At 38.1% G+C, this 12,434-nt stretch overlaps 2 protein-coding genes across 4 annotated transcripts in view; one reads left to right on the top strand and one right to left on the bottom strand.

Moving 5' to 3' along the window:
- LOC123876439 (kinesin-like protein Klp68D) overlaps positions 1-8,067 on the bottom strand; it is a 46,546-nt gene extending 38,479 nt beyond the window's left edge. Inside the window, exons 1-3 of one of the 2 annotated variants that reach the window (XM_045922690.1) lie at positions 7,699-8,067; positions 1,787-1,885; positions 169-294 (exon numbers count right to left, since the gene is read on the bottom strand). In XM_045922690.1, coding sequence (XP_045778646.1) covers positions 169-294; positions 1,787-1,885; positions 7,699-7,803 — 330 coding nt within the window. In that variant the 5' untranslated portion in view covers positions 7,804-8,067. The remainder of the gene's footprint in view (positions 1-168; positions 295-1,786; positions 1,886-7,698) is intronic. The other variant, XM_045922691.1, reaches the window with a different exon arrangement.
- Positions 1-12,434, top strand: part of LOC123876444 (vacuolar protein sorting-associated protein 26C) — a 19,272-nt gene extending 6,838 nt beyond the window's left edge. Inside the window, exons 2-8 of one of the 2 annotated variants that reach the window (XM_045922700.1) lie at positions 8,757-8,875; positions 9,064-9,207; positions 9,533-9,775; positions 10,088-10,243; positions 11,048-11,144; positions 11,478-11,603; positions 12,280-12,434. In XM_045922700.1, the coding sequence (XP_045778656.1) occupies positions 8,819-8,875; positions 9,064-9,207; positions 9,533-9,775; positions 10,088-10,243; positions 11,048-11,144; positions 11,478-11,603; positions 12,280-12,365 (909 nt within the window). In that variant the 5' untranslated portion in view covers positions 8,757-8,818 and the 3' untranslated portion in view covers positions 12,366-12,434. Of the gene's footprint in view, positions 1-8,616; positions 8,876-9,063; positions 9,208-9,532; positions 9,776-10,087; positions 10,244-11,047; positions 11,145-11,477; positions 11,604-12,279 lie in introns of those variants that run through there. The other variant, XM_045922699.1, reaches the window with a different exon arrangement.

Here is a 12,434-nt window from a genome sequence, read left to right as displayed (position 1 = left end):
CCACTTTTGCCTAAAAGAGTAGTTCATTAAACTATGAAGTAGATATAAGTATCAAGTATTTATCAAGACCGTGGCATGTAGACGTGGAAGCCCGTTCAAGAAACCCTAGTCCACCAGTGGACGTCTATCGGTTGAAGATGATGCTGATAGTTAAAGTCGTATACTCACCATCTCATCGTAGATGGTTTGCGTATCGGCCGTGTAGTCGTACGCGGCGTCGTATGTGAACAGCTTGTCCTGGCCCTTGGGGTTGTACACTTGCACGGCGCCGCGTTCTGCCCATACTTTCACCACCTGCACATACACATATTATCTTACTATTTGCTACTAAGGCGCATCGCGCACCGGCAGTAACAAGTGGAGCCAAGGCGCGGATTTTGTTGGTTTGCGGTTACTTAATTCTAACTCATATTAAAAATTCCATCACCAAGATAATCTACATTACAGATACTTAATGGTTAAGCGATGTTGTATAATTTACTTACTTAAGTATGTATTTTAAAATTAAAATAAAATACGTAAGTACCAATAGAGCGTGCATTACAATAAGCATTGTTCAATGAGTTACTGTTATTGTATTAAAACAAAACAGTTTAATTTCACGATTATCAATACATCGATCGGCAATGCTTATTGAGATCATAACAACTAGGTATAAGGTAGGTATATACTGTAGCTCACAGATTTAGCGCTCAGTGTGAAGTGTGGCACGCAATAATCGATTTGTCGCATGATCGATAACTCCACGGACCGTGAATAAACATCGATTAAGCGAACGTTCGATTACTTTTAACTTGACAGTACTTAAATAAGCAATAGGTAGTGAAAATTCTGCGATATGTAAACATTTCAGAACTTATTTAATTGCTTTCACATTTATTCTAGATATAAAGTCCTGAATATTTATTTCGTTAGGATAAAAATAAATTAAGGCTGCAGATCTTTGTAAATTGATAATAAACAGTTCAACTAAGCAGCAATTTATGATAAGTTTTAAGTTTTATGATCCACCACCAAAATAATGAATGCGTGTTATTCCTTAACCGCAATAATTCTGATGAGTAAGTAGCCCGGAGTTTGCAGTCAAAAATCACGGTTAAGCTGATTTGATTGGACTGGGCGCACATTATAACTATTACAACCTGAGAATCTCGCCGCTTCGAAACTGTAAAGGCTATAAGGATCTATATAGAAGCTCAAGCTCAGCTATGAAAATAGGTAATATTCCTTCTTCCTAGGTAATATTCAGGCTTCCGTTCGAAAGCCTGAACCGCCCCAGAGCGTTTCCACGGAAGCCTAGAAGTTGTTTAAAATTAGACGCTCAGCTACTGAAAGGAAGAGATCGTTCAGGCGATAGTAGAGGCAAATGGGTGCTCAATCTTAAATAACATTACTATTCTAATGTCTTGAGATGAAATGATTTAGACCTCTCCCAAAAAAACCAGTCGGTATAAATAATTTCGTTCATACCTAGTTATCTGGGAAAGGTTGTTTATTATAGTGGGATCCAAACTTATTGGCGGTTGAGAGGTCACAAATTCCGTCGCACTAATATTTAGGTATTTTGGCCCTTTGGGTCACTGAAATAGTCTTTCTGGCTTCTGCTATAATGTTTATCTGCGCGGATGTCCTCTCACAGCTCAGTTCTCAGCCGCCAAAAAGATGAAATCGATCTACAGTAATGTTCAATTAATAGTTAAAACTAGTTGTTAAGTCTACAATGGAGCATGATCTTCCTCCGCCCGTGGTTAGTTGTGCCGGTACCGGGTAACCTGTGGAGTCACACCTGTAACGGAGAGTTTAGCTTCTTACTGTCCGGCGAAGGCTTGGAGGAAAGACGCTCGTACCATTTCTGCTCCGAGCGATGTGGTGACGTCTTCTTCACCTGAGATGCCCATAAAATAAAAACAACACAAACGAAAAATACCTGTCCACTATCCAGAAAAACTTTAAGTAAGTACTAAATAATACGAAAACATTTCAATTATGAAAGTTCGTTAGTTATTCTGGAAGCCAAACGTCTTTCACATGTTATTGAAATTTTATCAGTTTTATTTCATCCCTACAGTTTCTAGATTACAACCGAAACAAATTGGTCAATTTGTTTCGGTAATTAAAGGATGGGAATCCCTCCAGATTCACCAAATGAGTTTAGTATTTTTATTTGTACCTCCAGATTTTCGGAACGAGTTGAATAATTTTATTTCACTCCTCCAGATTTCCCAAAACGAATTGAATAGTTTTATTTCAGTCCTCAAGATTTATCAAAATTATTTAATTAAATAATTTTATGTCAGCGCTCCAGATTTACAAAAACAAATTAAATAATTTTATTTTTATCCACATTTACCACAATGAAGCAAGTCATTTACCAGATTTAGGTATCTATTGTAGATAGGGTTTGAACTAGAAGAACACTGTTTATCAGATCTACATGAGAATGTTTTGATCTGTTTTTTTTTTTTTGATTTGTTTTTAACTGATTTCTACCTAACACTAAAGAGATCTTTCGTAAGTACGAGTAATTACTTAAATTAATGAAATTGTGAAGGCAATAGAAATCTGTGTTGAACTTTAACGCAAATTGACTAGTAGGTAGTCTGTACGTAGGTACAGTTCCGAGCTAAGTGATAACCGCCGCCCATGAACATTTCAGCACCAGAGGAACCACCGATGCATTGCCGACTTTCAAGAATTTGTTGATCCGCGTCTTGAAAACTATCCCCATGTTGAAAACTAGTAGGAACACCGCCTCACATTAGTGTGGTAACTGTTGTTAGGTTTACACAAATCATTCTAATCTATCTAGTTCTACCACGGAACTGGCACCAGTGCTCGTGCCTCGATGCATTAACTGATACGAAACGCATTCGTCTATAAAAATGCGTAGACTACGCTACGGCCGGCGCCGATGTTATGCAAAACTTACGTTAATCACTTACTTATACAAGTTACATCTACATAAACATAAACAATGCGGTGCGTCATCTTATCTCGAAGCCAACCGAGGTACTTAGTTGCTTTAAGAGCAAACCAAAATAAATAACAGCACGCGAAGTCAAGCTCGCGCAATTTAGCTTGCTAAACGGCTGCATTTCGTTTTTGCTTTTCTTTGAAAGATTAGTGAACAATTTTTAGCCTTTTAGAATAGATGGCGAAATAAGTCTATTTAAACTAAATATTTGAAAGCAAAGCGCTGTGTTTACGGTTAGTTAGCAACATTTACATCCACCAATCAAATGACAAATTGACCTTATCCAATTAGGACTTTGTTTAGTTATAATTGAGTTAGAATGTTTTATAAATTAAGTATAACAATGAAAGAAACCAAAACAAAGTTGCGAAGCAATCGACTGAGCTTTTATTTGCCCACAAAATAATAAAGTAAATAAAATTATTACATTGAGAATTCTGTAACTTTTTAATGATTTGAAGACTACTTTACTGCTTTATCTCTAGCCAGCTCTTCTCAGTAGACACTGCTTTCCAAACCGCGGTGATAGAGTAACAGAACGTAGAGCAAGAAACGCTACTTGCGCTACATGAAATAATTAAATTTTGATTTTGAACTTTGAAGTAAGTATCTACGAATAATAGTGATTCTATCTAAACTGTGTAGTGTAACCTATTAAACTCTCTTCAAAGTTCCACTTTAGTCACTTCTTTGATTCAGATCGCGACGTTGAATAGTAACAAATAGTCTGTAACTGTATCGATTGCTATACAGTAAAGAATCTTTAGAAAATAACAAAGAAAGTGGTCATCAATACAATATTGATAAAAAGTGCAGTTGGAATCTCGAAGTCTTCAAAAACGTTTTCGGCTCACTTCCCTTGTAGTGTATTGAACAGATCGCCTCTACTCAATGAGTGTAGGTTAAACCAATTGATCAGGTCGTTCACCCCACGTTTCAGTCATACAAAGCCGGGGCGAGATGTGTTTATCCATTTTTTTTAGTGTCTAATGACTAAGTGCTTGTTCAGCTCATTTAACTTGCAAATTGTTGCACTAGAACAATGTAATTCTGCTACGAAGCAATTGATGCCAAGCATCTTCAAATCTCTCTTCATGTAATCTCAGTTCTCAATGTACATAGATCAAATTCGAAATTAGGGTCAACATTTCATAGACTCTGTCTTTCCTTGTATCGTATTCCTATTTGCATCGTGACCCGTTTCCATTAATCACAAATGGAGTTTTTCTTGGGATAATGCAGTGGGTTCCCAGATTCTTCGGTATAGATACAATTCGACTAAGGGAATGAACACACACACACACACTTACACACATTTACACAAGTGTAAATTAAAAATTTATAACACCCCCGACAAGTGAAGGTTACAGTAACTAGAAAAGAGCTGATAACTTTCAAACGGCTGAACCGATTTTCTTGGATTATAGCTAAGAACACTCGACCAAGCCACCTTTCAAACAAAAAAACTAAATTAAAATCGGTTGATTAGTTTAGGAGCTACGACGCCACAAACAGATACACACGTCAAACTTATAACACCCTCTTTTTGGCTCGGGGGTTAAAAATACTAGAAGTCTACAAGATAAAAATAGACAAGAGAACGATACAAGACAAGACGCATAAATTATTGTGTTCCATTAAAATAAATGGACAACGTAAACAATCGTTGTTTCGTCTAATTACCTCGTTTACTTAATTCGGAATAACTACTAATGATCTGAGGAAGCTGAAGGCTGCAGGAAGCGGCACGCTGCATAAATCCGCGCCGGAGGTCATTGGGGGAGGCCTATGTCCATACGTTTCTGTTGACTGAGATGGGAATCGCAGCTTCTATACCTACATACTTCATAAGTCTAATTATAGGCCTAAGAACTAAAAAAAACGGCCAAGTGCGAGTCAGACTTTTTGAAAGTTATCAGCTCTTTTCTAGTTACTGTAACCTTCACTTGTCGGGGGTGCTATAAATTTTTAATTTACACTTGTTACTTTTGAAAAACTACTGTAGGACTTATGTGGGTGGCATTGCACACTTTTTTCACATGAACAAAACGGAATGAAATTAATTGTTTCAGCAACCTCTTTGCTTTTGGAAAACTGTAGGACTACTGTAAGGCATTTTACGTTTTTACTAAGCTTTATTGGTATTTTTCAGTTCTCATACAAAAATCTTTAACAAACCAATATTGTTTACGTTTGTAGATAAATAAAATTGCGACAACAAGTAGGTAGGGTAGTTCACACAAGCAGCGCACCTTATACGGTGGTATCCCAGAATTCGGTCAATAGCAGTAAAAGGGAGACAATAGTCTAATGAAGCTGTCGTGAGTCATCTCCGAGGTTCCCGCTTGCGCCACCGCGGTGTTCGAGATCCAAGTAATGTATACTGTTGCGAGATGAGCAGCCTCCGAGCGAGTTTCACCGCCAAAACTCCGATGCTACAAGGTTGCGGAGATCTGTGCGATCATTGCTTTGCAACAATTGATTTGCATCTGCTTTGTATTCTGGTAAAGGTACTATTAGACTCAGGTAGTAGGTAGGTATCTATTCTAATTTGAACTGGCATGATAAACCTACCCATTAATCCATTTTAGCCAGATTTTAGCAAATACGAATACGAGCTAACATGTGGTTTGCGGAATTTGTGCCCGATTTCACCAACTAGCCCCTAGATTAAAGGGGTGGTTTAACTTATTTAAGGGCCAGTTAACTAGGGTTTCATTACCCTTTCACCAATAGACATTAAGGGATCGTAATATACTAACTAAAGTAGAGGTCAAACAGAAATCGGAGATCTCGAAAACTGTCAGAGGAAGAAATAGACGTGTTTTATTAACCCTCGACCATAAAGAGGGGTGTTATAAGTTTGACGTGTGTATGTGTGTATCTGTTTGTGGCATCGTAGCTCCTAAACTAATGAACCGATTTTAATTTAGTTTTTTTTTGTTTGAAAGGTGGCTTGATCGAGAGTGTTCTTAGCCATAATCCAAGAAAATCGGTTCAGCCGTTTGAAAGTTATCAGCTTTTTTCTAGTTACGGTAACCTTCACTTGTCCGGGGTGTTATAAATTTTTAATTTACACCTGTGTTCTTGATTACCTAGCTAATTCACTTGGCTTAAACTTGCATATTACCACGAGACAATAATAACTGTAAATAGTTCACCAGATGGTATCCATATGATCACATTCAGGTCAAAAATGGATAAAGCTCAAAAGTGTGGCATTATTCATTTAATTAATGTTGACATGAAGCTATTTGTATTAGTCAGCGTGTGTGGCCGCCGACCGACGGTGTTAAGTCTCCGTGTTCAGATGATCTATGCCTAAATATGGGGACGCCGAGTATGGACAATACGGCTCGGTACTAGCCTACTTGCGCGTGCGCTCCGATCGTGTAGCTCATTTATTGACCCACTTCACCTACGGAAATTCAGTAGGTACATACTTACCTACTACCTAAATTGTACCTACCACATGACTGAAACAGTCGTGGAGTACCTACCTAGAGTGTCGGTTGGTGGAGAATGACAGCAGCGACGCGGTTGAATTCCTCGAGCTCTACGTCAAATGTCACCTGTCCACAACTTGGACCTTACGAACCGTCTCAGTGAAAAACCACCACCCAAAGAGAGGGGTGTTATAAGTTGACGTGTGTATCTGTCTGTGGCATCGTAGCTCCTTAACTAATGGACTGATTTTAATTTAGTTTTTTTGTTTGAAAGGTGGCTTGATCGAGAGTGTTCTTAGCTATAATCCAAGAAAATTGGTTCAGCCGTTTGAAAGTTCTCAGCTCTTTTCTAGTTATTACTGTAACCTTCACTTGTGGGGGGTGTTATAAATTTTTAATTCTTCTGCTACATTCAGCTACATTCAAGCTACATTCTTCCTGAGTGACATCTAGGCTATATTTTATTTTAAGCGCCCGTGCAAAGTCGGGGTGGGTCGCTAGTAAATAATAAACAATTAAGTACTCATACTAATAAAAGAATTAACTAGCTCACTTTGAGTATTGAGTTTGTTTGCTACATTTAACAATTACAATGATGAAATTTATGCTAATCTTTTCTATATATTAGCACTTGAGGTTTCAGGTGTAAGATTACTGTATCCAATTGGGTATCCTTATCAGAAGCAACACAGTGCATTATCTCATAGTCATGCTCACTCTTAACACATGATTCACTGAAATAATAACATCCAGACTGTAGTCCTAGCTCACAACCACTCATAACTACTGGAAACCTACCTGAATCTGTTACTGGTTTAGCATGCTTTTCCAAACAAGAAGAACAAGCAAGAATGAAATGACTGTTTGCTTATAATGCATCCAACCACTACTTCAGTGGAAACAATTATTACTAAGCGCGTCTAATCCGCAAGGGCGTCTCAAATAATTCACGAACTATTACACGCAAACGCTTCCCACTCGCGTGATTCACGTCCGAATGCTTTAATAACAAAACAACTTAACCTAATTCTGTCCTTCCTATAGCAACTAAATCGCAAAACATTAGTGTTACGAAAAAACTCAATAAATTGCCGCGAATAATTCGCGCGAGCGCCGACATAATATAAAAAAATCTTGTGACTGAATTAGATTGAAAAATTATTTAGAATATGTTGACAATCGGCTGATCGCAGGTATCAGAAGGAAGAGACATCGACGCACCAGGTCTGCGCAGCCCTGGAGCCCGGACATCAACAAAACCAAACGAACCCTTCTCACCTCGTCGAAACCCTCGTTTTTCTCCTTATCCGAGAGCGGTCTGCATCGCACCACCACCTTGACACACTCATTTAGAGCCGTCCGTGGTCGTGCCGACTTTTCCATCTTCAACCACCCTCCGGTGACGCAAATAAAAAGTAAACCCGAGTCACCGATATCGATCCATTCGGGGTGAACCTATCGTCGACATCACCTTTTGAATCGATCTCAACTAATATTTCACTACACTTGAAACCACACGAGCGCAAAATAAAAAAGAAATCGTATAAAATAGTTTCGCACGATTAAATATTTATAGTCGTTACAAAATAAATAAAAATGATAAAATTTACAATCACGACGATTTACATACAACCGCCACACACGGGCATTGTTAAACAACTGTCATTATCATTATCATTTTTTTGATTTTTTTTAATTTGCCTGTGCAACAGCCATACCAACATTCACAATCCAATAGCCCGAATTTAAGCATTCTTCATACGTTCCAATTACCACACTATGTATCCAATCCAATCGATCTCAGATCGGCGCTGTATTTCCTCTGTGGTCTGATAAGTTAATTTAATCTGTGAAATTAACTTTGACGGCCGACTGGTAACTGGTTGTCACAGACCAATAACATACTGGGTTGTTTTGGTTTAACTCTAGAGGTGGTACTTTAAAGGACTTCGTCTGTGTTGGTGTTAGCTGGCGGGCGTGCTCTACCTTTTTGAAGTGTTTTTTTTGTTAAAACTGACTGGAAAGCGCTCTAAGGGGGTGCCGTGCGTATGTCGGCGAGCGCCGGCACAGACGGGGTCCATACTTGTATAGTTTAACTAACTTGATAAAAATAACTACAAACTTGACATTGGCTAATCTTTGTAAAGCCAGACAAGAGAGACAAAAAAAAAAGAGGTACTTTAAATAAGTAGGTATTTGTTTACAAAATTACAAACAATTAGTTACAATACCTATTAATTTTTACAAAACAAAACTAATTTACTGTTATAAAATTATTTTAACTATTTAGCTGGATTACTTTATTAAAACCCTATAATATAAAGTGTAAGCTACAGATTTTTTCAGTTTAAACTAAAATTTAAAGTTTTACTTAATTGCAAAGTTTTCAAAGGCTGAAATGTCTGCCAGTCTTACCATCAACTTAAAGAGGGCAAGCAAAGTTTATCATGAAGGGGTAAGTTTAAGTTCATATTTAAAAACCGTTCAATAATTGTTTCAATTTAACATAGCAATACTTTGAAACCCAAGGAGAGGAGCTTAACACTCTTGGCCTTCCTCAAAAAATGGGTGGTGAGCCCATCTCTTTGCATTTCATATAGTGTACTCCATTTCATTTTGGTTAAAACTATCATTATTATGTAGGAGACGATTGCTGGTGTAGTTGTGGTGGACACTTCAGGAGATCTGCGCCATGAAGGTCTCAGTTTAACTATGGAAGGTTCAGTCAATCTGCAACTGAGCTCAAAAAACACTGGCATCTTTGATGCATTCTCCAACAGTATAAGGGTAAAATTACACTTCAATTTTTACTAGTACCTAGTTACTTCTTAATGTAATTTATCAACCTTCCAATTTTATTCTTTTCAATTTATAAACAAGCTTATGACGAAAAAAATGTTTATAAGCACTATAATGTGTAGTACTGGATATAGATAAATAAGTAATCAATTTAGTTAAGAGATTGTTTACACAGAATTCTAAAACAAAAGAAAATGTTTGATCTCTTATAACAAGAGTTTGATTTTCTATTAGGTTTTTATGATAACAACAGCTGTTCATGCCTTTATTTATGACTTTCATAATTATTTTGTGTTATTTTTGTTACTTCTAGCCATTAAATCTTATCAACACATCAATAGAGTTAGCCCCAGCTGGTAAAATCCCTGTTGGTGTAACAGAGATCCCCTTTGAGATGCCGCTGGTAGGTCGGCAGACATCCATGGGGCCTGGCCTGCTGGAGACCTACCATGGGGTGTTTGTGAACGTGATGTACACCTTAAAGTGCGGCATGAAGAGGTCCTTCTTGAACAAACCACTCAATGCCAGCTGCCAGTTCTTTGTACAGTATAAACATGTGAGTTAATGTTATCTCTACATAGTATGAAACAAAGTTGCTTTTTGCTGTTTGCCCCACTGTACCTACACTTAGATCTCCTACACTATGCAACAGATTTTAATGCGGTTTTCATCAACAGACCGAGTGGACAGTTTGTGCTACCCATGGGAAGCCAGGGTTCTTAAAAATTGTACTTGTGAGCAAGATAATGATGATGAAGCACTATGATTGGCTGGGATATTTTTGCGCCATTCAAAAATAAAATTTCTGTGCAACTACTTTGGGGTGACTTATTACTTATTTGGTACTTGTAATGTATGTTGTATCCAGCAAGAGCGCGCGCCAGCCAAGCCAGTGCGATGTGAGATCACACCCGCGACGCTCCGCGCGGCGGGCGGCGCCACTCGCGCCAACATGCCGAAGTTTCAGCTCTACGCAGAGATAGACTCCACTGTGTGTGCACTTGACTCGCCACTTACCGGGAAGGTAAAGGTATCATTGTTAACCCCTAACCCAAAAAAAGGGGTGTTATAAGTTTGACGTGTGTATCTGTGTCTGTGTATCTGTCTGTGGCATCTTAGATCCTAAACTAATGAACCGATTTTAATTTAGTTTTTTTTGTTTGAAAGGTGGCTTGATCGAGAGTGTTCTTAGCTATAATCCAAGAACATCGGTTCAGTCATTTGAAAGTTATCAGCTCTTTTCTAGTTACTGAAACCTTCACTTGTCGGGGGTGATATAAATTTTGAATTAACACTTGTAGATATTGTGTATTCCATAGCTCCCATAACGAAAGTGCCATTCATCCACCTGTATGCGTCCACTTTTGGACATAGACCCATTGGAGAGCACGTCACCACACACGCTCCTCCATCTTTCTCATCCACCCACTATCACATATAACATCATCGGTTCAGCGGGCTGAAGTATAAATAAAATAAAAATAGCCTTTATTCTACCCTATACTACTTATACTTACTAAATAATAGTGTTACTAATTTCCTATTGCCAATATTTAATTTTACATGATAATATATTCTAAAGAATTGGTGAAACCAGCACTAATTTATAGATCGCCTCCCTAGAATTCGCCATTTTTCTCTGTCTAGCGCTAATCTGCGACATCTTTTTGGTAGGTCATCTTACCATCATTGTGGCCGTCCTCTGCTGGTATAAATACTACCTGAGATATAATTGCAGGGCATAGCACAGGCATTCTCAGTAATAAAATTTAACCAAATAAAAGATGATGAATTGGTTAGGTTAAAATAATCTTTCTTTTTGTAACAGATACGCGTAGACGAATGCTCGGTGTCAATAAAATCTATTGAACTGCAGTTAGTGCGTGTAGAGACGTGTGGCTATACGGAAGGGTACTCCAAAGATGGTAAGCTTCAAGCTCTTAATATAATGTTATAAGGGTTCTGTGCCCGAAGATACCTATTACTCTAAGCCTCCGCGGTCCGTCTGTCCGTCCGCCTGTCTGTCAGCGAGCTGTATCTCCTGAACCGTAATATATGCAAATCAGGAATTAAACTTGATAGATGTCTCATCACAACAATTAGTTCCGAGTACGCTTACTGTTGCTATCAGCGCCAAAATGGCGAAAATCAAGTTACTTCAAAAAAGGTCTGCACCCGCAAGTCCAGCGTGTATTAGTAGAGGTCAGTGCTTATACTAGATACTGTGGCCTGATGAAACCTATGCCCCTGGTGTTTAGCGACGGAGATCCAGAATATCCAAGTGGGTGACGGCGACGTGTGCCACGGGCGGGACATCCCGCTGTACATGGTCCTGCCGCGACTCTTCACCTGCCCCACCACCACCACGCCACACTTCAAGATAGGTATCTTCGTCACTCAATATAATAAAAAACCGGCCAAGTGCGAGTCAGACTCGCGCACCGAGGGTTCCATACTCGGGTATTTTTCCGACATTTTGCACGATAAATCAAAAAATATTATGCTTAAAAATAAATAAAAATCTGTTTTAGAATGTACATATGATACCCCACTTGGTATAGTTATCTTACTTTGAAAATTGAAACATTTTAATTTTTTTTTGTGATGTAACCACAAATTCATGGTTTTCAGATTTATTCCTTTACTTGTGCTATAAGACCTGCCAAATTTCATGATTCTAGGTCAACGGGAAGTATCCTATGAGTTTTCTTGACAAACACGACAGACAGACAGACAGATAACAAAGTGATCCTATAAGGGTTCCGTTTTTCCTTTTGAGGTACGGAACCCTAAAAACAATCTAGTGCGTTTCCGACCCGCACACGAAGTCCAAACTAAGAAAATTGAATCGTGTCCATATAATATGTATATTTTAATTCTTTTTATAGTGCATTGAGAAAAATACATACATAGTTTCGTTTGTGATTGGTTGGTGACACAAAATGGTTAACACCCACTGAGTTTTTGCATCTGTCATTTGTTTGGGATTACGTAACAGATAGAGCCCTATACTAACTTCTCTCCATGGATAGTGTATAATGTCCAATATTTATTTTTCAGAATTCGAGCTAAATATTGCTGTTATATTCGAAGACGACTATTTGGTGACAGAAAACTTTCCCATACTATTGTTAAGAAGTAGATAGTTGTATTTGTATAAAGCGATAGCTGTAATATTATGTATTAAGTTTATTAAATTATTTCTATTTAGTTTC

This window comes from Maniola jurtina, chromosome 21 (genome assembly GCF_905333055.1).
Source record: "Maniola jurtina chromosome 21, ilManJurt1.1, whole genome shotgun sequence".
Classification (NCBI taxonomy): Eukaryota; Metazoa; Arthropoda; class Insecta; order Lepidoptera; family Nymphalidae; genus Maniola; species Maniola jurtina.
Note: the sequence above shows the minus strand (reverse complement) of the source record. Positions and strands in the feature narration are given on the sequence as shown.